The sequence below is a fragment of the Strongylocentrotus purpuratus genome, unplaced genomic scaffold (assembly GCF_000002235.5).
Source record: "Strongylocentrotus purpuratus isolate Spur 01 unplaced genomic scaffold, Spur_5.0 spur5_scaffold_11, whole genome shotgun sequence".
NCBI lineage: Eukaryota > Metazoa > Echinodermata > Echinoidea > Camarodonta > Strongylocentrotidae > Strongylocentrotus > Strongylocentrotus purpuratus.
Genome location: NW_022145596.1, coordinates 25139016 through 25161373, shown reverse-complemented (window position 1 = coordinate 25161373; position 22358 = coordinate 25139016). Strand labels below are relative to the sequence as shown.

The 22358-nt window shown below is 36.3% G+C and overlaps 2 protein-coding genes across 3 annotated transcripts in view; both read right to left on the bottom strand.

Moving 5' to 3' along the window:
- Positions 1 to 1125: 1125 nt before the first annotated feature.
- LOC762557 lies at positions 1126 to 8521 on the bottom strand. 2 transcript variants are annotated; one of them, XM_030980965.1, is made up of 5 exons: positions 8359 to 8521; positions 7461 to 7593; positions 5257 to 5335; positions 2636 to 2788; positions 1126 to 2250 (listed from the first exon to the last, which is right to left on the bottom strand). In XM_030980965.1, the coding sequence occupies exons 2-5, from the start codon at positions 7577 to 7579 to the stop codon at positions 1906 to 1908; spliced, it is 696 nt and encodes a 231-aa protein (XP_030836825.1). In that variant the 5' UTR covers positions 7580 to 7593; positions 8359 to 8521; the 3' UTR covers positions 1126 to 1905. The 2 variants fall into 2 exon arrangements, with proteins under 2 accessions (XP_030836825.1, XP_030836826.1); XM_030980966.1 differs by having other exon boundaries at positions 2636 to 2785.
- An 853-nt stretch (positions 8522 to 9374) lies between these two features.
- Positions 9375 to 22358, bottom strand: part of LOC591416 (cyclin-dependent kinase-like 5) — a 31641-nt gene continuing 18657 nt past the window's right edge. Inside the window, exons 4-13 of the mRNA XM_030980964.1 lie at positions 22102 to 22183; positions 19684 to 19738; positions 18641 to 18696; positions 17992 to 18056; positions 16945 to 17004; positions 15209 to 15299; positions 14243 to 14432; positions 13519 to 13599; positions 13084 to 13250; positions 9375 to 10767 (exon numbers count right to left, since the gene is read on the bottom strand). Of these exons, the coding sequence (XP_030836824.1) occupies positions 9489 to 10767; positions 13084 to 13250; positions 13519 to 13599; positions 14243 to 14432; positions 15209 to 15299; positions 16945 to 17004; positions 17992 to 18056; positions 18641 to 18696; positions 19684 to 19738; positions 22102 to 22183 (2126 nt within the window). The 3' untranslated portion in view covers positions 9375 to 9488. The remainder of the gene's footprint in view (positions 10768 to 13083; positions 13251 to 13518; positions 13600 to 14242; positions 14433 to 15208; positions 15300 to 16944; positions 17005 to 17991; positions 18057 to 18640; positions 18697 to 19683; positions 19739 to 22101; positions 22184 to 22358) is intronic.

Sequence of the window (22358 nt, the reverse complement as noted above, 5' to 3'; positions counted from 1 at the left end):
TACCAATCATGTGAAAGAATATGTTTTGACTAATACATGACGATAACAAATTTGCCGGGAAACCGCCTCCTAATTCATATATTTAGTAAATTTGTTTCTCTCATGGTCTGTGAGAGATATACATGTAGGGTAGTCCCATATACATCTTTCTGTGTATAGTGCTTGTAACTTTACGAAGAATGGGCCAAATTTCTTATCATTTTGATGATTCCAGAACCTTGCAGATGCTAGATGCTAGATGATCAACCTTTTCTGATCGATTCCACAACGTTTCTTTCACAATGCAATCGCATGACCATAACTGGTCTTTACCTTTAAGCAAACTAACATCACATTCCATCAGTCTTAACCCATTGGATTTCATTTATTTTCATTCAAAATACAATCCTAATGGGTTCTGACCAGGGTTATCACAGGCTTGCTATTTCACAGGTTGATAATAGATTCATGCTTTCATATATACGCTAATAAAAATGGTCAGCTTAAAGTTCATATTGCTTTCTCATGCAGAGGTTCTCCAGACCTTGCAAGAAAGAGGGTTAAGATATAATCTGATTAAAGAGTTCTAAAACACAAAATATTCATTAAACAATCACAAATTCAGTGACTTTCATTCATTCAAACTGAACTGTCACCACGTTGAACTTTACAAGGCACAGTAGGGCAATATTTCACACAATATTTTTTACGAAACCTGAAAATACGCACAGTAGGTAAAATATAATATATCAATGTAAAAAGTACACACAGTATGCCTTGATATAAATAATTTCTTGTGTAAGTTAAACAAGATAGATTCAGGCAAGGCACTGGACCACACAAGTAGAATAATAACAAATTTACATATATACATTCACAAAAGTTGAAGAATACCACGTGTAAAAAAAGAGTACCGGCAATTACGTAAAAAATGCTTGAACTTGTTTCTCAAAGTGTCATGTTGTTCCACAAGTGTTTGTCTCCTTACCATCATGAAAATTGTTGTTCAGAGATTATTTGAACATTTTGATTGGATCTTCTTGGCACTCAGTTTCTTTGTTCTAGTTTAAACCAGAAAACTATAGAAAGAACTAAATTCCTGTCAGCCACATACCAATTATAAGACACAATATCTATACAAAATTGTTTTATTTCTATTTCATTGTTGTTGTTGTTGTTTCATTTCAAAGGCAATCATGAATGTTGTATCATTTTTTATATGAATCATATCACACTAGTTTCTGCGCCAAGATTTCGTAAAGATTATCCCTATAATTGGTTAAATTAATATGGTGAATTAAATCATGTACTAAAATTGTTCATAAAAAATAATGAAATAAGAAATGCATATGACACAATGAAGTTGTCAATTCGTGATAACACATGAACAAGAATTTTTCTTCAGGAATTATAGCAGTTCAAATCTAAAATATATAACTTTTCACAGAACAATTTGAAATATATGGCTGGATTGCCTACTGAATCATCCTAGACTCTAAATGACAGGGTTATTTAGCTCTAGATAGATTCAACACTTTCTAGCAGAAGGCAACTGACAAAATAGTGAGGTTAATTCAGCTCTAGAACAGACTCTTTGGTAGGCTTACCGCTGTGTGGAAGTATACAAGCATGGTTTTCACAAACTGGTTCAGCTCATGCCCCTCTCACACCACGGATGGGGGAGGTGAGGGGGTGTTTCACATTGGCAATGAACCCTGTTCAGTGTCACATTTCATAGTCAGGACATTGTAACAATTCCATCTTAGAGGCACAAAGTCCCACTGGCTACTTTTGGATGGTGGTCAGGTAGAGCACGCCTTAAGGATTCATACTCACTTAAGGGCACTCAATGGCTTATACCGCTCTTTAAGTGTGAGTGTAAATGGGTCTATGAAGGCAACATGGTAACACACAACATTGGATATTTCATATTGACGTCTCCTTAACGACACGAACCTCTGACCCCCTTGTGCTCGGTCTGGTGCCCCTACTGATTGCCTGACTGTAGGTGGGTAGCTCCGGCGACGCAGCAGGGCGGGGCGTGTCCAGGGCATTCCCAGGGGTGATGGGCCTGAGGGGAGCGTGGGAGGTGAAGAGGTCTGTCCTGGGGTCCGGCTCTGATTTGGAGTGATGGTGGTGGGCGTGGGGATGATGCCTGTGACTGTCCGTCTCATCTCCATGGAGACGAGATGGTGAGGGCAGAGTAGGAGGAGATAATCTCTGCTGGGAGAGTAGAGGCAGTTGTTTGGTAAGAGGCTGGAGGCGAGACATCTGTAATACCAAACAAAAAACAAAAAAAGGAAGATGATTATGATTATGATCAAGAATATTGTAGCTCTCACTAATTTTTTGAATAAAACTGAACTATTTTTAGGGAGATGGCATTAGATTAAAGACTGATGTGTGACACAGCTTTTCTTTCTATTTTATATTTGATATTTAAATTTACATAAATGAGTAGGATGTACATTTACACAGGATACACAGGGATCATAGGAATTAGAGACTTGGACATCATCTGCTTTAAAAAAGCAGAATAATTCAATCCGATTAACAGAGTAATAATAACTTACAGTAAAAATGTCATTATCACTGGTAATTATAATAAAACTACAGTGATCTTTATTATGTGAGTTGAAAATCTCAAGTCTCTCACCTTATCAGAACTTGGTGTCTGTGAAATTTTCCTGAGTGACTTCTGGGCCTTGACGTAATCTGGAGGGGCGCGGTCTCTGTCCCACTCTCTGGCACCGTAGATGGCTCGCTGCACCCCTATCCGATCCTGGGTGTCGGTACTCAGAAAGGACTGCTAACACACAAAGGGAAATTGAAATGATTGTTACAGCCACCATCAGTCAGTCATGTGTCATTTTGCATTCTTGCATATTTTCTCTTTATGACATAATGAGGTAAAGATGTCAAAGAAAAGGAATTTAATCATTTGGCTGGGAATGCAAAGGTCACTATTATTATTATTATTGGTACTATTATCATTATTTTTTCTAATGCTATTATTACTACAGTTAATACTATTTATTTATATTATCGTAATTATCATTATTACATACCTGCCAACATTTTTAAATAAGAATTGGGAATTTCTAGCATGGTATGCCTTTGAAAATAAGAAATCTGTACCCTCAACAGGGGGTCGCACATGCAGCGACGGTGTAACTGCCAATACGAGGTAAATCAGTATACAAATTCGCTGCTCGATCATGCAGCCATTCCACGCACGCAATACTTTAACTCTCAGATTGCGGCCCAGGATAAAACAAGCTTAATTTGGCTTCAGCAACAAACAAAAACAAAAAAAACAAACACTAAAATCAGAATTTTCTGAATGTTTGGTCCTAAAAATCAAGAAAATCAGAATATTCCGGATTTGGAAGGGTTGGCAGGTATGTTATTATTATTATCATTATTATTACTATTACTATAACTTTTACTATTAATATTATCATTATTATCATCAAATAAGCATTGTCTGCCTGGTAGGTGAAGATCAACCTTCTTCATTCTCATCCCCTGATCCCTCTTCCCTGTATCCTGACTGAGATGTACAGGTACTATTTGTATGCACAAAACACTGAATGCAGTATAATTGGGTGTGGGTTACACGAGTTCACTATTAGGATTGATAAAGACATTAATCAATACCAATTCTGACTGATAATCTAATGAAGTACTTGAATGATGAGTCTCATCCAATCTGATTGAAGGACAATCAATTAAAGACACTACATTAATTGAACATGAGATGGATATGATCGAAGCAATAATGAATGAACTGACAACATTGTGTACATAGCTGTATAAACATGTGGAGAGTTCAAACTCTTGACTAGATGACTATGTTCCAGAAGACGGGTGCTCAAACAAAATATATACAAGGCATACTATAAGAATAGTCCGATCGTCAAGAACTGGGCCTCACTGCCTGACGTGGTCACAATCAAAAGATAAACATTCTCATTAGGCTGCGCCGGTACGGAAAATTCTCTCCAAAATGAAAAACCCGTAATTGTTTTCCTTGTACATGTAGTACACTTGACAGGAGACCTATCTTCATCAGCTCAAGTTTGCCAAATAATCCGCTATTTTCAGGCTCGGGTATTATCCCGAAGCTCCAAATTGCGTCTTCACCAAACCAAACTCATCACAAACTAGCTCTGACAGGCGCAAATTAGCCCGCTATATCCAAAATAGCGGGATATTTTGGAAACAAGACCAAGAATTCTCGAGATATTTTCAAGACCAAATATCCCGCTAATTAGCTGGATACTTTGCGATCGGGATAGTAAAAATAGCGGGTTATTTGGCAAACCCAAGCTGATGAAAACAGGCCTATGGTGACAGACTTTGCAATAAATTCACACTTTATCTCTTTTGCCAATACTTCAGTAAATGCATTTTTTGTTCTCCTTTCTTTCTAGAAAAACAGTAGAAGTCTGAACATTAACAAATATCAGATTTTTTTCATCTCCTTATGACCAACAAAGAGTATCTGGAGCAATCATTATCCCCCTGAAGCATTTACACCACCTACATCATAAATCAGGTATGTACAGCCACCTCTCATATGCCAACAATTTCATATTATCTAGATTTATAGGTTAAATATTGGAAAATTTTGATTAACAGATGTGACATGCACTGCACAATGCCTTCAGGCAATGGAGTATGGAGAAAACGGAGAAATATGATCAGACTTTTGAAGAAGCAAACGACTATCTGGTGACACAGCTGCAGCATTGGCAGATCTATTTAACAGGGCTAAGGTACCTAGACAGGTATTAAAATTGAGGGATAACTCAACAAGAAGCCGTCCCAGGGCATCAAAATTTTTGATCCAAGCATAAATGGTACAAATAAGCCACAACTAAAAAAATGGTGGTATAATTATGCATTCACTTTTCGCACATTAGAAATCTGATGCCATCTAACAAAAGTACTTAATGAACAATTTGGTCATAATTGTCCTTCAGTTCTCCTTTCATCATTTTATATATGGTTTTCTTTAATGTATTGAAATCACTGCACCACTCAAATCACACTCATTATTTGTTCATAATCAAATAAAGTCAGGTTAGAATAGGAAAGCAAAATCAATTATGAATAATGTTTTTTCCCCTGCACTACATTTAATGTATGATTGACATTATGGATTTTCTTTAGTTTTGAAAAGACTATTGAATAAATTATGCAGCTTTGCTAAGATAACAAACATGACCTGAAATTTCATTCAAAGTTTAAACCTACAAAGATGAAACTCACCGAAGACTTTTTCTTCTTCTTTCTCTTCTGCACTTCTTTCCATTGCTGGTCTGTTGGGAAGGTATTGTCCATTGTTTTCCTGCAATAAATCACAAGAAAGAAATACAAAATTGTCAATCAATCCATCCATCAATCAGTCGGTCAAAAGGCAATCCAACCCTTGTAATAAGTTGATTTGTATGAAAACAGAAAAATAACAGTGACAGAATAGCAAAAGTTTAAAAGGAATCAGACCAATAGTAAGGAAGTTATGCATGCTTAAAATATTAGATCACTAAGTCTATGTGGATTTCAAATTGGTAGTTTGGTCAGTGAATTGTGACGTAGGACATGGATTACTCTCCCATTTGCTGTGTTAAAAAATACCTCTAATTTCTGTTTTTCTCAAAAGTTCCTTCTCTCTTGGGGCACTACTCAAAATATATTATAGATAGCATATTATTATAGGTCCTCTAAACAGATTAGACCCCTCTGAGCCATTATTTTTTGAAAAATTTAAATTTGTAGTCTGTCTGAACAGATGGGGAAAGTAGTACGGTACTACACCATATTGCCATTACCGCTTCAGCCAATTTGAGGTGACTACAAATTTCAAAATTCACAACTTTCTCATATTTAGTTAGTTTCTAATTGAAACTTTCATAAGTTTGCTTCTCTGACTTTTCTGCTTTCTTTTAGAGTAGATGTCTATTTGGGTAGGATTTCCCTTTAATCAAATACACAAGATATCAATAAATGAAAGTATTAAGCCTTCTTAAGCATACTGTGATACCCAATGTGTTCAGTACTTATGGAGCAGGGGTTAAAGCCACATATGAGTCAATTTCCATGTGTATTGCATTATAATTTGCTGACACCACCAGATTTGGTTGAGTTACCAATTAATTTGTATGAGTGTGCAAAGGTCTCTGAAGCAGCAAACCTGTTGTCCCACCAGAAAATGCTCCAAACTACTAGCTCCTATATCTGAGGGAAATTTGGTATTATGATAAGAATTCCATATGGTGGTAGGCTAGGGCCCAGTGCATTACACAGGACCTGTCTGTCATAAAGCGAGGTCCACTCTTGGTGACTGACAACACCTGCTATTGGGTAAACACCCAAATGGTGTCAAATTCCCCATAAAAACCCACTTCTATCAGCCTTTAAAGGTATTACAAAGTTTTGGTATGGGGTCATGAATTTGGTTCAAATGAACATATTGGAAGTATATGCGATTTTACAATATTCCATTTTTTTGTCGCGGTTGAAATCGAATCTAAAGTGATGAAATTGTAGATAATAAACTCTTTATGTTGTATAGCGCCCTCTCAAGACAGATATTACTTTAGCTCTAAAACAATGTTTCTTGACTACGATCGACAAATTTGCTATTCCCGTTTGGAAATTATCAGAATTGCATATTCCGAGATTTTCACGGTCGCAGCTACCAAGGAATGGCCTTAGGCGCTATTTGAAATATTTGAAATTTACCGGGTGCACCGGCAAATTTGTTATTATTCAATTTCTCGAAAGCAGAAGTGTTTTAGGGGCTAAATTTTCTAGTGCTTATAATACATCCACAGGGGCATCCAAATATATCAAAATTTTAAAGAATTACTAAAATCCAATTTTCAAAATTTCCCAAAACTTTGCATTTTACCTTTAAAGGTAATACAAAGTTTTGGGAAATTTTGAAATTGGGTGGATAATGATTCTTTACAATTTTGGTGTAATTGGATACCCATGTGGATGTATTATAAGCACTAGAAAATTTAGCCCCTAAAACACTTCTGCTTTCGAGAAAAATTGAATATAAAAATTTACCGGTGCTCCCGGAAAATTTTGATAAATTTCAAATAGCGCCTACGGCTGTACAATGGTAGCTGCGACCATGAAATTCTCAGAATATGTAGTTGTGATATATATTTTCCAAACGCAAATAGCAATAGGTCGATTTTAGTCAAGAAACCTTGTTTATAGCTTAATTAATATCTTGACCTTGAGAGGGAGCTATACAACATAAAGAGTTTATTATTTACAATTTCATAACTTTAAACTCGATTTCAACCAGGACAACGATCAATGAATATTGTAGGAGCGCATATGCTTCCAATATGTTCATTTGAACCGAATTCATGACCCCATACCAAAACTTTGTATTACCTTTAACATTATAGAGAAGACTGAAGGAAAGGAAACCTACTGCAGTTAGTAATTCTCACCATGTGTGTGTCTCCACAAGACTGACAGGTTTCTGATCAAATGGACCCTCCTTCCTGAATTGAGACGGCTTGCCGGTAGAACCTGGAACCACTTCAGGACCAGGAACCGGTGCTTCCATCACAGCATCAAATTCTAGTAAGAGTACGAGAGGATATAGATAAAGGTACATGTAATAGAGGAAAAAGCTTGCAACTAAAATACATGGTCTGAAAACAAAGAAGGAAATCCATGTATGCACACCATCATCTGAAAACTTTCTTTCACCTTGGGGAAAAGTGGAGCGTTTTATATTTCTTAACATATTCTATTTATTGCCATCTAGGATAACAACTACACTCAGGGTACATTAGTACTCTCCACGGATAGAGTACATAGCGTACGACATCACACAAGAAGTGAGTCCTGTAACGTGATGTCATAAATGTGTGTGTTTCTATTGTTTTAGGCACAGACATATAATGACCATTAAGCATTTGATATCTGCACAAATTTATCACTTCTTCAAAAGTTGTTTGTGTGTATGGTACTTTCAGATGATCATCCATAGATCTAGGCTTTAGTTAAAGATGACGTGAAGATGACCACATAAATGAACAATCATAGTCACGTCATCTTCCAGACCCTCTCATAGTAATCAAATGTACCATGCACTGAGAGGCTCCCGTTGGTATTATGGATTCCCTGAGGTGAATAACTGGCATAGCACTATTTTCTGAGGGGAGCAGAAAATAGTCACTATGCCAGTCACAGGACATCTGTTATTTTACCTGTGCCTCAAAATAAGAACATATTATATTTAATTTACATCCTTCATCAATTTTGTTTTAAATAACTTCTTTAGTATAGGATATATAACAGTCAATATTTATTTGTCAAAAATAGTGGTTGAAGTGTTACCTATTGTTTGTATCTGTTGTGGAAGGTTTATCTTGCCTCGTCGTTCCCTAGGAGCAGCAGGAGGTACATGTCGCCCTCTATCACCGTACGGCGGAGGGTTAGATCTATTATGACTGGTTCTCGGAGCATCCTCTTGAGTGTGCTGTTATGAGAAATTGAATACATTAGAATTTAAAGAGATGTCAAATACAAAATTGCTTTTTAATCAAATGTCATTCCTTGTGGGGTAAAAACAAATCTTTTCTAACATAAATCCAAGGTTGAACAGGTCCTAGCGGTATAAATTTCTTTTAATTTTTTTCTTCAAAATATATCATTTAAAGAGAATTCAAATGCAATTTTTTGTTATTGATCAAACATCATTCCTCACGGGGAAAAAAAAAAGCTCTTTTCTAATATAAATCCAACCATGAACAGGTCCTAGAAGTATACATTTCTTTGAAAGGAACTTTCAAAATATATCATTTAAGGAGATGTCAAATGCAAAATTGCTTTTGGATCAAACGTCATTCCCTGCAGGGTAAAATGCTCTTATATAAACATAAATCCAAGTGTGAACAGGTCCTAGCAGTATACTTTAATTTAAAAGAAAAAGTCAACAAATATTGTCATTTAAGAGTCAGGAGGTTGTTAGGCTTGTGATAAAAAAAAATAGGAATTGAGGCACTTTTAGTTCTTACCATACAATATCATTGTGAACAATTTCTTTTCAACATCAAAATATCATGCATGTTTCAGTACCTAATCACTCAAATTGCAAAAAAAAATTTAATGGGGGTTTTGGGGGGGAAATTTCTGATTACCAAATATTGAGATTAAATTCAAACTTCACCTTCATGACTAATTTTATTTAGCAGAAATATTTCTGCAAACTTTCTATACCATGAACAAATAGGTAAATTTGATAAGGTGTAGAAGTGAGTACTTGGGAAGTGCACAACAAGCCCATGTCTTCATTTAACAATCAGCATAAAAATCTCTAAGAACTGTTCAGATTTCACTTTCTTTTGAATTAAGTTTCACGCATTAAAAAAGCCATTGAGAATATTGAAAAGAATGTCAAAAAAGCAAATATCCAAACATGTATTACATTTACAACTTATGCCCTTTTTTGAAAAATTTGTTTATGGCTACGAATGGATCTTGAGAAAGAAAAAAACACTGACCTTATCCTCTTCTTCCATCCCGCCTCTCTCATCACATCTATCACCAGTGTCACCTACTGTCTGGTAGTCCATACCCCGATCTTCGTCCATGTGGCCCTCTGAGGTACCGAACTGTTTGGTCTGGTTAGGAAGCACAGTCCGAGGGGTTTCAGCCGTTATCGAGAGTGGATGCTTACTGCTGTCATAGTTGGATACCCTACTCCCATAACCCTGCGGATCCGGAGTGTCTCTAGCGCCGTATGGATTTATGCTTTCTTGGATCTCGCTACCCCTACCTTTCTTTTCTGTCCTATGAGGTAAAGGGAGTCTACCGTGATCATGATTGACTGTCCTGGTGTCCACACCCTGATTTGATTCGGAGACCCTATCACCAGAATTTTCATTCCCAGGAATTCTGGTGTCTTTTTGATTGGCTTTGTTTGAATCCCGTTTACTCTGCAAGACATCTTGATTGTGAGCCTCTCTCTGCGATCTTTCCGCGTCCTTACTTTGTTTCTTGTAGGCACTTTTGAGGTATTTGCCAAAAGGGTTTACCCCCTCGTTGTCCTGCTGTCCTGCAGGGGTCTGGTTATGTGACCCAACATGGCTGCCATCCATGCTCCAGTGGGATATGACCTTACTCTGATCGTTATCACTATCCTCTGTGTCCGACTTTTTCTTGTTCAGCGTATTCTTTGAGCTTTTAACATGTTCTACCCTATTGTTTGACGGCTCATGGTATGGTAACGACTCTTCATCCATTGAGTACTGTTTCTTGTGTTGTTCATGTTTCTGAGATGTTCCGTGGTGGCTCGTTTCCTCTCCTTGATTCCGTTCCGACAGAGCAAGGATGGATCCTTTGTGATATTGAGAGTACTTAGACTGTCTGGTTGACCCAGACATATCAATCATCTGTTCCTTGCGCTCCCCAAGGGTGTAACTCTTCAAGAACCCTGCTACGTTCTTCCCCGACGGCTGCAACGGAGCATGTCCCGAGGGATCGTTGCGTGGCTCTGCCTCTCCTCGGTTCTCCTTGGACGCCTTCTTGGACTTGGACTTGAGAAACTTGAGTTGCGGTGTTTGGATCTGGGACATGATGTCTGGTCTGTTTGAGGGACTCATGTCCATGTCTGCTTCGGACCTGGTCTCAGAGATGTGGAGCCTGGACTGGAGCTGCTGCTGGTATCGTCCCGGGGCATCATTCCTGGACTGTTGGGATTCATGGTTTTCCATGAAGACTATCTTTGGCTTCCTCTTACTCTCCCTGCAATTACACAAATCAAAATTACAAAAATAGTGTAAAAAGGGTACTGTCAACCTTAGATATAGATGCACAAATGGCTCCTGTACCATCACACTTCACATTGAACAATACTATGATACAACCTTAATACTATCATCATTTTGTCTCATTTCCAAAGTAAGTTGGTTGGATTACTACTACTTCCAATAATAATAATAGTTGGTTCTTGTAAATAGCGCTCCATTATTAATACCCTGGGTATAGCATGGCTGCCTTAAAGCGCTATAGAATATCAAGGAATTGATTCATGCCAGGTACCCATTTACCTCACCTGGTTGAGGTGTGGAAAATGTAGATTAATGTCTTACCAAAGGACATTAGTGCAGAGACTGGACTCTTAAACGGCGAACCATGCGATCCACAGTCCGTGGACGTATCCACTAGACCGGGACACCTCAACACCTAATACTACCTCTTTCTACTCCCCTCCCCTGCCCCTCCACAAAATCTTATCCATGCAGTGATAGCCCCATGGTTTATACTACCTATTATAAAGGCTCCTTCTAATATGACGCTAAACATTGTGGCAGTTCCCTACGTTAACTGGGGGGGGGGGGGGTCAATTTGACCCCCCCCCCCCCCCGTAGAAATTTCGCGACTACTCCGAAACCGCGGCAGATTTTTTTAGTCTTACGCATATTTTAAAACAATTTTTTCAAAAATTGGATGTATAGTTACAAAGTCACGTGACCTTTTGTCTTCGCATGTCAGCCCGAAAATCGTTAATTTTTGTGATTTGTGTACAAAACATATCATCGGTGGGGTGACAAAACCTTGTATCTCAATTTTTTGAGATTTTTATTTTTTTGCATAATTTTGTACCTAATGGCCTACGACACCACCTGATAAATCCATGGAACGCCTCCTGTCTCGGTTTTTTCACAAATTCCAAACAAAGGACGGTGTCACAGCACTAAATCTGTTGAGACATGAAAGGTTTTTGCGCTCTCCTGAAAATTCATGATTTTTGAGATACAAGGTTTTGTCATCCCACCGACGATATGGAAATGTCATTTTTCTTAAAAAGAGATAAATCATTGGTTATTTAGTCTTGTTTAAAGTTTAGGTGTTTGTTTTGGGGTAAAAATGGTGAATTGTAGTTATAAATGAAATAAAACAACAAAAACAATAAAATACATAAGTTAAAAAAACAATGAAATACATAAGAAATTATCAAAACAAGAGATAACATAAGGAATAACCTGGCTCTTCCAATGTTTTGTGTTGTATTATTATTCCAAATGGTCTAACAAATATATGTATTGAAAAAGAATGCTTAAATATGAATAATGTATGATTTATGGGCAAAAATGTGAATTTTATGAACTTACTTACTGCAAATGAGTGAATTTTTCAAAAATTGAAATTACCATAGTATTCTATACACTTCACTTTGACATGCATGCAAATTTTCGCGGCGATCGGCAGTGAAACGGCCAAGATCTTGGGGGGGGGGGGGGGGTCAAATGACCCCCCCCCCCCAGTAAAAAGCTGGTCTGAAATACCCCAGTTAAAATAGGGTTAAAGTGTTATATGCCTCATATTTCTATATCTATAACACAGAGCTCAGTGAATACATGTGAGCCCTTTGTTGCAGGTAGTTGCAGCCATTCATTTAGTTGTCATAGAATATTCTAAAACTTATGTTTTAAAATTGACCTGATACATGTAGGCATTTCTGTAGTTAATTCCTGTGGTAACTCATTCTATTCAAGGCAAATTAGATCTATAATGAATGAATTTTTATTCAATCAGAATCTCTTTCAATTCAATTTTTTCCTTTTCAGAAATTTTTTCTTGTTTCTCCACATTAGATTTTTCTTGTTTCTCCAAATTGTCATTCAAACTTAATTCTTGTGAATTTAATCCTTCTTTTATCATAAATGAAAATATTTTAATTAATTTCGGAATAAACAGATGGAGCCAACTGTAGCGAGTTAAAATGTCTGAATAGTTCACATTGGTTGGCTGTATCCCACTAAGATTCAAGGATAAATATCTGAAAGAAAATCATGAACAAGCATTTTCTCATTATAACTAGAAATCCTGCATCATTATTGATTTTTTATCATTGATTGTTAATTGATCATGGAAATGGCTACTCTGAATCCAGGATTTCCTGTCAGTAAACTGTCCTGGCCAGATCAATAAAATCACAGGCTATACAAGACTGAATGAAAACAAATTGATTACACCCTTCCCCTATGCATTCAGACACCTCTGTAAGCTCATCAGGCCTGAAAACACCTGTTTCTCTTGTATCCCCCGGTTACGTACCTAGGTGACAGCTCATCGGTGCCATCGCTGTCCTCTTCTTGCCGCCGGGTAGTGAATGCAGACTTAGGCCGGATCTCGTTCCGGAGTAACCTCTCAGTGTGAAAGGCCCTGTGGTCCAGGCATTGGTCTATGGTGTAGCGTTCAGACGGGTCTAACCTCAGCATGTGCTGTGAAGGGAGAAAGAGGGGGTTCAATCAATACTTCAGCACAGAGCACTGGTGTTAATTGTCCTGAGATACTAGGTATGGATGGCTTTAATATAGAGAAGTTTTGATAGGATTTCTAACTCATTATTTCTCAGAAGATAAAACAAATGGGCAAAGAGTAAATTTAACTACAGTGATTACATTAAACACAATGGCATCACCATCAGCATCATTCAAACTCTACAATCATTACAACCACCATCGTCATCAAACATAGCAATCTACTTACCGATAAGAAATCCAGCATGACCCCATTAATGATGCCAGCATACTTTTTCTCGATTGGTTCTATGACTGACATGCTAGGAAACTGTAACAAACAACAACAAAAGACAATTATATCATTTGAGTTCTACATTTTATTAAAATTCAAAGGCATACATGTAATAGAGTAGATTCTACCACTTTGATCAATTTGATTGCTTTCTTTTTCTATCTTTTCTCCTCCTCTCATCTCCCTACCTTTTTTGTTCTCTCTCTCCCTTTCTCTCTCTATTCTCTCTCTCTCCCTTTCTCTCTCTCTTTATCTCTACCTTAATTCCTTCCTCTCATTCATTCATTCTCTCTCTCTCTCTCTCTCTCTCTCTAACTTTCTTTCTCTTTCTTCCCCCCCCCCTCCCCCCTCCCCCACCCTCTCTCTCTCTCTCTCTCCCTTTATCTCTCTGTCTTTGTCTCTCTATCTGTCTCTCCCCCTCTCGCTGTCTCCCCCCTCTCCCTCTCTCTCTCTCTGTCTCTCTTTCTCTCTTTCTCTCTCCTTTCCTATAAACAACGCAGAGGGCTGAAGTTAGAAAAGAGGGGTTTGATTCCCACTACTTTACAAAGGAAGCACACTTTATTTAAATTCAATGTTACTCCTTCATTTACATGTGAATATGGTTGTTTTTCAGCACAGCTAACAAACAAGAAAAAATTCTAAAAATACTTCTTTTGAATTGAATCGACAGGATTGTTACCTTCAGACCAGAGAACCGAGGACTGTTGTCAAAGATGGCCATCTGGTAGTGGGGTAGCGGACCTAGGATCTTCTGGATCATGTAGAGTTGGTCTATCTCACTCTCCCCGGGGAAGATGGCATTGCCGTCACTGAGTTCTCCTAAGATACAGCCGATGGCCCATACATCCACTGCCTTACCATATGCAGATCTATAAGAAAATTTGTTTAAAAAAAAAATGATTTCTTATGAAGAATAATTTGCATTTCCAATCTTGCAGAAGACATATATAACATACATTCAATGCAAAGTTTGATAAATTCATCCACTGCCTTCCCATACACACACCTATAGACAAATCAGCTAGACAAATTTGTAAATTAAAACACTTGCAAACTCTACAAAATTCTCTTGGTTTATCGACATAAATAACATTTTTTCTTTGATTTTTAATGGAATAAAAAAAATTAACATTATCTTAGCATCACAAATAACTTTAATTGGTATTTTGGGGCCAACTAATTTTCATACAGCTTGACAAACTGTAAACAATATTCTGTTGATACCTCTAAAGAGGCTACTTTTCTCAGTTGCAATATATGAACTGGCATAAGATAAGATAACTGGCATTAAAAGCTACTGCTTCACTATAAAAAAAAACACAACTGTAATTGGTTGGCCTTTATCATTTAGTTTAAAATTTGCATTTCCAATTTTGCGAAAGACACCACAAAGATCCAATGCACATTTTTAAATTTGATAAATATTCCTCAAAATTAATATTGGAACTGTTTAATACTAGCTTCTGAGCAAACTTAATGTTTTCTCCCCTGGCTTGTCCATGTGTACTACATTGCTTGCTAATTACTTACTCCCACAATCTCCATGTGTAGGGTGATTGTTATATTGTTGTTGGTGTTTTTTACTTTCTTTTCAAAGTAGAACTAATAGAGAGACTTTTCGTGTACAGTCTTTGCTTATACTCACCCCAGTAAAAGTTCTGGAGACCGATACCATCTTGTAGCTACATAGTCTGTGTAGTTGGCCGAGCTATTCCCATCAAGATTTCTTGCAAAACCTGAATGTTAAACATGAGGAGAACAGTAATTAATACACCATGCTAAAATAAGAAGTATTGACCTATGCTCATCAGCTTGTACCTAATACAGCTTTAAAGCCCCACTGCACTACTTATAGCTACTTGCGCCCTCTATACAGCCAACAATGCCTAAGTGGTGCCCATTGATCTCCATGATGCCCTTTTTCTTATCTTAATTGAAAGCTGAGTTGATGAGATAACCAACTGTCAGTGACCTCGCAGGGAGGTCTAATCCCTCCATGCCAAACTAGTACAGAGGGGCTTTAATGGAAGGATCAATGAGTAACATACTTAATAATGATAATACTAATAATAATGAATTCATATAGAGCATTTTTCCTTATACATGCTCAAATGCGCTTTACAATTGTGTTATTAAAGGTATTACAAAGTTTTGGGAAATTTTGAAAAATGGGTGGATAGTGATTCTTTACAATTTTGATATATTTGGATGCCCCTGTGGATGTATTAAAATCACCAGAAATTTTAGCCCCTAAAACACTTCTGCTTTCGAGAAAAATTCAATATAAAGATTTACCGGTGCTCCCGGTAAATTTTGATAAATTTCAAATAGCTCCTACGGCCGTACAATGGAAGCTGCGACCATGAAAATCTCAGAGTATGACGTTGTGGTATATAATTTCCGAACGAAAATAGCTAATCGGTCGATTTTAGTCAATAAAAATTGTTTTATAGCTTAATTAATATCTTGACCTTGAGAGGGAGCTATTCAAAATAAAGTGTTTATTATTTACAATTTCATAACTTTAGCGTCGATTTCGACCACGACAACGATCACTGAATATTGTAGGATCATATATGCTTCCAATATGTTCATTTGAACCAAATTCAAGACCCCATACCAAAACTTTGTATTACCTTTAACAGAAGAGATGAGTTTTTTGATTTTTTTTAAAAAAGGTATCGAGAGATTGCTGGTTGCAAAGAAATTTGGGTAGTTTTTTCTACAGTTCGGAAGCAGCAGTTGTGAATGCTCTTTCACCAAGTGTAAGTACAGTCAAACCTGCTTTAGTGACCACCTGTCTACAAAGACCATATTTTTTCCCCCCTTGAAAATGGTTTCTCATTGTAAAATGTACTAAAGGAACCTGTCTACAAAAACCACCTGTCTAAAAAGACCACTTTTTGTTTTTCCCTTGGGCGGTCGCTATAGACAGGTATGACTGTAGCATCTTGGGAGACGGATGGTTTAGCATGATGCTGAGAGGAGTGAAGGGAGTACCAGGATGGTCACCTGATAGTTATGAGTTCAGATAGGTAGGGAGGAGCTCTCGCATGGATGCATTTGAAGGTGATAAGAAGAGTTTTGTAATGAGTAATATCGGGTTCCAGCTCATAAGACTCATACAGAAATGAAATACTGTTATACTGTTTTATGTAACAATAATAAAAGTGGGTTCTTGTATAGCGCTCATATCGGTCAGACTTGACACTCCTGGCGCTCCGCAATTATTAACCCGGCTTTTGTATGGCTGCCATAATGGCGCTCTAGCATTTCAAGGAATTACGTCCTGCCAGGTAGATGTAGATCTTAACAACAAAACTGATTGTAATACGTATACATGTACATTTACATTTCTATGTGAGAGGTACATATACTTACCAAAGTCACAGAGTTTCAATGTGTCTTTCGCACTGATGAGTAGATTTTCAGGCTTGATATCTGCAATGAAGTGATTCAAAGTTTCATTTTAAACTGTGCAATACTATGTTATTTTTAACAGTGAGGCAATATCAATCAATCATTTTGAATTCTGTTTATATTTTACTATAATTTCCCCAATCAAATTTTAAATTATGGTTGTACATATTACATTTATTCCTTTTTTTCTGGTCTCATATTGTTATTTTATACTTGACTGCCGTTCATGTCTTAACAAACCTTGATTGAATTGAATTGAGTTGAACTGAGTAAAAGACACAATAACTGGACTAGCGTCAATGTGAGTTTTATTTTAATGATTATAATTCTTTATTTTTAATTTGATTTGAGTTAAAGATTTTTCTTTATGGTCCTTTTCCAGTTTTGTCCCTAATCGTGTGACAGTGGAATTGGCCAGTTGAAGATTCACATAGATTAGTGATCTCAGCTTTCAAAGATTATTTACTTTCTTATCACCCCAATATCTTTGAAACTTTCAACCAATGCTGCTCTGATTGTAATGCTTTCACAGGATGCCATTTGTAATAGAGAAGATTTGAAAAAAATATCTTGCTAGACGACAGTAGTGCAGAGCAGGCAAATATCGCCCTCAACCATTCCAACGAAAGTCAAGTAAATAAACTACCTTAATCACAACAACTCTACGAATGAAATATCACAAAGTTTTCTGTTGGATGAAGAAAACCTCAATTTCGTATTTTTTCATCAATATTCGACTTCAAACACATTTGTTTTGAAAATCCTTGCAGAAATGTGTCTTAACTGATATTCTTCTTCACATTATGATACAATTTAAGTGAAAATTTGCCATCATATTTTTGGGGCTCCCAACACTTTAGACAAGCTTTAAGTCATGAAAAAAGCAACAAAAAAAACAACATCAAATTAACAAGGGGTACAAATAATTTAGTTGTTAACAGTAAATTTAAAATTCAACTGGATCTCGTAAATCCTATTTAAAATGGTAGAGACACATCACCCCCTTACCTCTGTGGATGACATCATTCCTATGGCACCAGTGGATAGCCTTGATCAACTGGTAGATGTAACTCCTGGATATGGAACAAGAAAGAAAAAAGAGAAATTGTTTAAATAGGGCATTCAATTCCTGACCCGATATACATGTTATTTCACACATCTAAACATAAATACAGCCCCCCCCCCACCCCCCCAAAAAAAGAAAAACACTTAAAACTTACCCCTGTAGTCAATCTGGTGATCTATAACACCCTGCATGTTTCATTTCATAATAAATACCTATCAAAACTCATTCTAATATTTAAAATACAAATTGCTTTAATTCATTGAAAAAGGCATCGCATTTCATAGATGGGGTCATAATCGCATGAACATGTGGTTGTTTTTTCTATTAAACATGTAGGCATTAAGAGGTACCCTTTAGATTGGACAAGGTTTACCTGAGTTGTTCTTATAGGTACATGTACACACAATAAACTGGAATAAGAGATACTGTCGTAAGTGCTGCGCTTTACAGATATATTACCCCGGTCATCAGATTCATTCACGCACAATGGTACACCATCTCCACTCCCTGGGGAGCATTTCTACTATGTGGTCACTGTGAGGGCATATGGAAGTTAGTGACACAAATATATTCTGTATTCCGTCCACTCACCTGACTTTTTCTGGCGGTACTCCTTTGGGATTCTCTTCTAATAGTTCAAGCATATTCTGATTGAGGGAAAGAGGAAAAAATACAAAAAATACAACAACATTTAATTTCATGTTTGAAGTTTCTCATATGAACCTAATGATTGATTTAATATTGTTTATCAACAGCCTTGCTTTACTCCTGTAAGTCCTACATTCAAAGATACACACTTTAAATATCTATGTGAATGCAATGGGTATTAAAATCAAGTTGAATTAATTAGCATTATTATATGAAGAAGTAATTCAGATCTGCACATTTATGTACAATCATTTCTATTTCCTACATTAATTACTAAATAGACACAAAACAAGCTTATAGGAAATCTATCATAGTTAATTACTTGGGGTATGACTACATTCATATTGCTGAAAAGGGATCTTAGCATTTAGTCATTTAATAATTCATAAAGCTTTTACTTTATAAACCGAAATCCAATGATTCTCAAACCAAGGAATACAACTCTATATGTACATGTACAATACATGTTTCTGTACTTGGCTTATGAATATGGGGGTATTAAAATCAAGTTGAATTAATTAGCATTATTATATGAAGAAGTAATTCAGATCTGCACATTTATTTACAATCATTTCTATTTCCTACATTAATTACTAAATAGACACAAAACAAGCTTATAGGAAATCTATCATAGTTAATTACTTGGGGTATGACTACATTCATATTGCTGAAAAGGGATCTTAGCATTTAGTCATTTAATAATTCATAAAGCTTTTACTTTATAAACCGAAATCCAATGATTCTCAAACCAAGGAATACAACTCTATATGTACATGTACAATACATGTTTCTGTACTTGGCTTATGAATATGGGGGAATTCGTTCACAAGGAATTGATTCTTCTTCAATCATTCATAAAGTGCACGTTTGAGGCTGGTTGTGCAAATTATCCCGTGGCCGCTCTTTTGGTAACAGAGCTTTAATCATTCATGCTGGCTTCACCTGGCATCTGCTTCATCAGCTCTGGCGCCGGGAGATCCACTTACCTTCTCTACATATTCAAAGACGAGATAGAGCTTCCCACGCCGCCTGAAGGCTTCCCTGCAAACAATAGGAAATTGTAGGCATATATATCAAAGCCATCATAAAGAGCATTACTGAGATTCGAAATCTGATTTTTCAAATCCTAATTAACAATTTTGAAGCTCAGTCTGTGTGGGAATGAATGCATATCCGACTAATTAGTAATTATCAAGTCACTATTGAAATCTTACAAGTTGAGGGTTTTTGTGTACAAAGAACGTTGATTAGTTGCTGCCCTATAGGCAAGGATGGAAATGAATAATGGACAGAATCAATTTGATAGCAAAACCAGAGGAAATAGCTCAATAGAGAAAAATGTTAATAAAACAAGCTAAAACAAGCTAAATCAGATCTATGAGATTTGAATATGGGTTAAGCAACAATGAAAGACTTTGTTTTGAAAGATTGGATACACATAATATTTTTTAATGGAATAAATAAAACAATTAGAATGACACTCCCTACAATATTTTTACATGAATAAAATATGTGAAGGAACGACCAATATATAAATAAATACAAAAAATGCAGTGTGAATACATAAACAAACCTTTGCTTGTTTGTTCATCTGTTTGTTTTTTTATATTCATTGGTCGAAATATATATACTTTATTCCAAAAAAAATGTAATCAATTTCCACGACTTCTTTTAGGGCAAAACAATTTGTTTGCTATTATTTTCTCATGGTTATTGATCCTGCTGCTCACTTAAATTGATTATTTTTACGTCACTGGTCTGAACAATTTAATCAGCGCCTTCACAATGTCCCATATACATTATTAATCCTGTTTCAATTAAATGTCCGGAACCAATAATGATTTCTTTTTATGGCCCAGTCATAAGGATAATGTAATAAATGTCAGGAAGGCTATGAGGCATTAGGCCACAGGCAGTTGGGGTTGGCATTTGGCTTTTATTGGTAATCAACTTGGGCTATATATCTCGCAGATATCAATGAGCTGCTGTATCCATAGTACCAGTACTGAAATGATAGAACTGTTTTTGATGCACTGTCATTTTATATCTCCACAGTCATCAATAGCCTGTATTCAGATATTTACCATACTGGTATACTTAACATCAAAATACACAGTACATGTACGTACTTGTATTCAAATAATTATTTTGCATTTTATGAATGAACTAATGTTAATGAGAATCATATGACCTTTTTCTAGAAAGAATTCATTCTCATGCTTTTCAGTTCATCATCAATTGTATCCATAACTTATTACAACAGACTTATGAAATTCACTTTTTATTCTAATTGCTTTAAAGCTCCTCTAAAGTGTTGGGAGCCCCACAATTTAACTTAAATTGTATCATAATGTGAAAGAGGGTGTCATTTAGGACACATTTCTGCAAAGATTTCCCCCCAAAAATGTGTTGGAAGACAAATATTGAAAACATAATTTGGGTTTTCTGTTGTACACAGAAAACATGAATTTTGTACTGGTATTCTTTCATCTTTCAAGACCACAATAAGTGTGGAAACCTTCGATAATATATCCATTTTGAAAAGCATGAATTGCAGTTACAATGACTATCAAACACTTCATGCATGTTTTATTCACAAGAAACAGAAACCATAAAAGTGAAAAATTTGCTGCTCCTACATGCCTTTTCCGCGATGAAACCGAATGAGAGTATTGTTGCCTTGGGAACAAGCTAATTGTCAACCTCCACATAAATAATTTTCAAACACTCTTTCAAAAGGCATGGTATCATCTCTTATATATGATGTGATAAATTGATGAACTTGTATACAATGTTGTTTTTTAAACTTTTTTTCTTTTCTTTTGAGGTGTTTTCTAATATCTGTGATGATGGTTTCATGATGGTTTGATCAAATTACTTAACTGTGTTCAACAGAGCATCATAGCTGTATAACTGTATACATGTATATAGGCCATCATTTGCCCTCTACTTTCATTACGCTATTACATAAATTTCTATGCATGAAAGAAAAAAAATATATAAATACATGTAGTACGTGCAGGTAGAGGCATTCTTGAAGGCAATTATTTGTTGGTATAATTATCACAAGGCCTTAGAGAGCCAAAACAAGGATTTATACAATACTGACACAAAGAGAAATTAGACCAATAGAAATTCTCCCACACAAGAGAAAGGTTGGTTGGATTGTATGACACACTCTGTTGATAGTTGCTTCGCCTTCAATTTCTAACATTGGCCATATTCCTACAACATGGAGCCTAATTATCCAAATCCTAATCCTAACCCTAATCTGAAAACTCAACCTCAACACTAGCGTAACTAAATCCCAATTGCAACCCTAATCCTAACTCAATAACTTTTATGACAGCTTTATAATATATATATATGCAGAGCAAATGTCAGATCACCATGCCGGTACTTACTTGAGTTCTACAATGTTTTCTTGCTTCAGTTGTCGTAGGAGTTTGAGTTCTCTCAGAATTGTTCTTCTCACATCTTCATTGTCTGCAAGTGAAACAATGATATGATATGATATTCAAACTTTAAAGAATCACAGTAGGCTGGGCTACCTACAGGTACATGTAAATCAAGATGTGTGACAGATCTTAGGCTGCGTTCATGCTTAAATTTTGAAGGCAGAATGAGCGATCTGAAACGCTCATCGTAAACGCTCATCGTG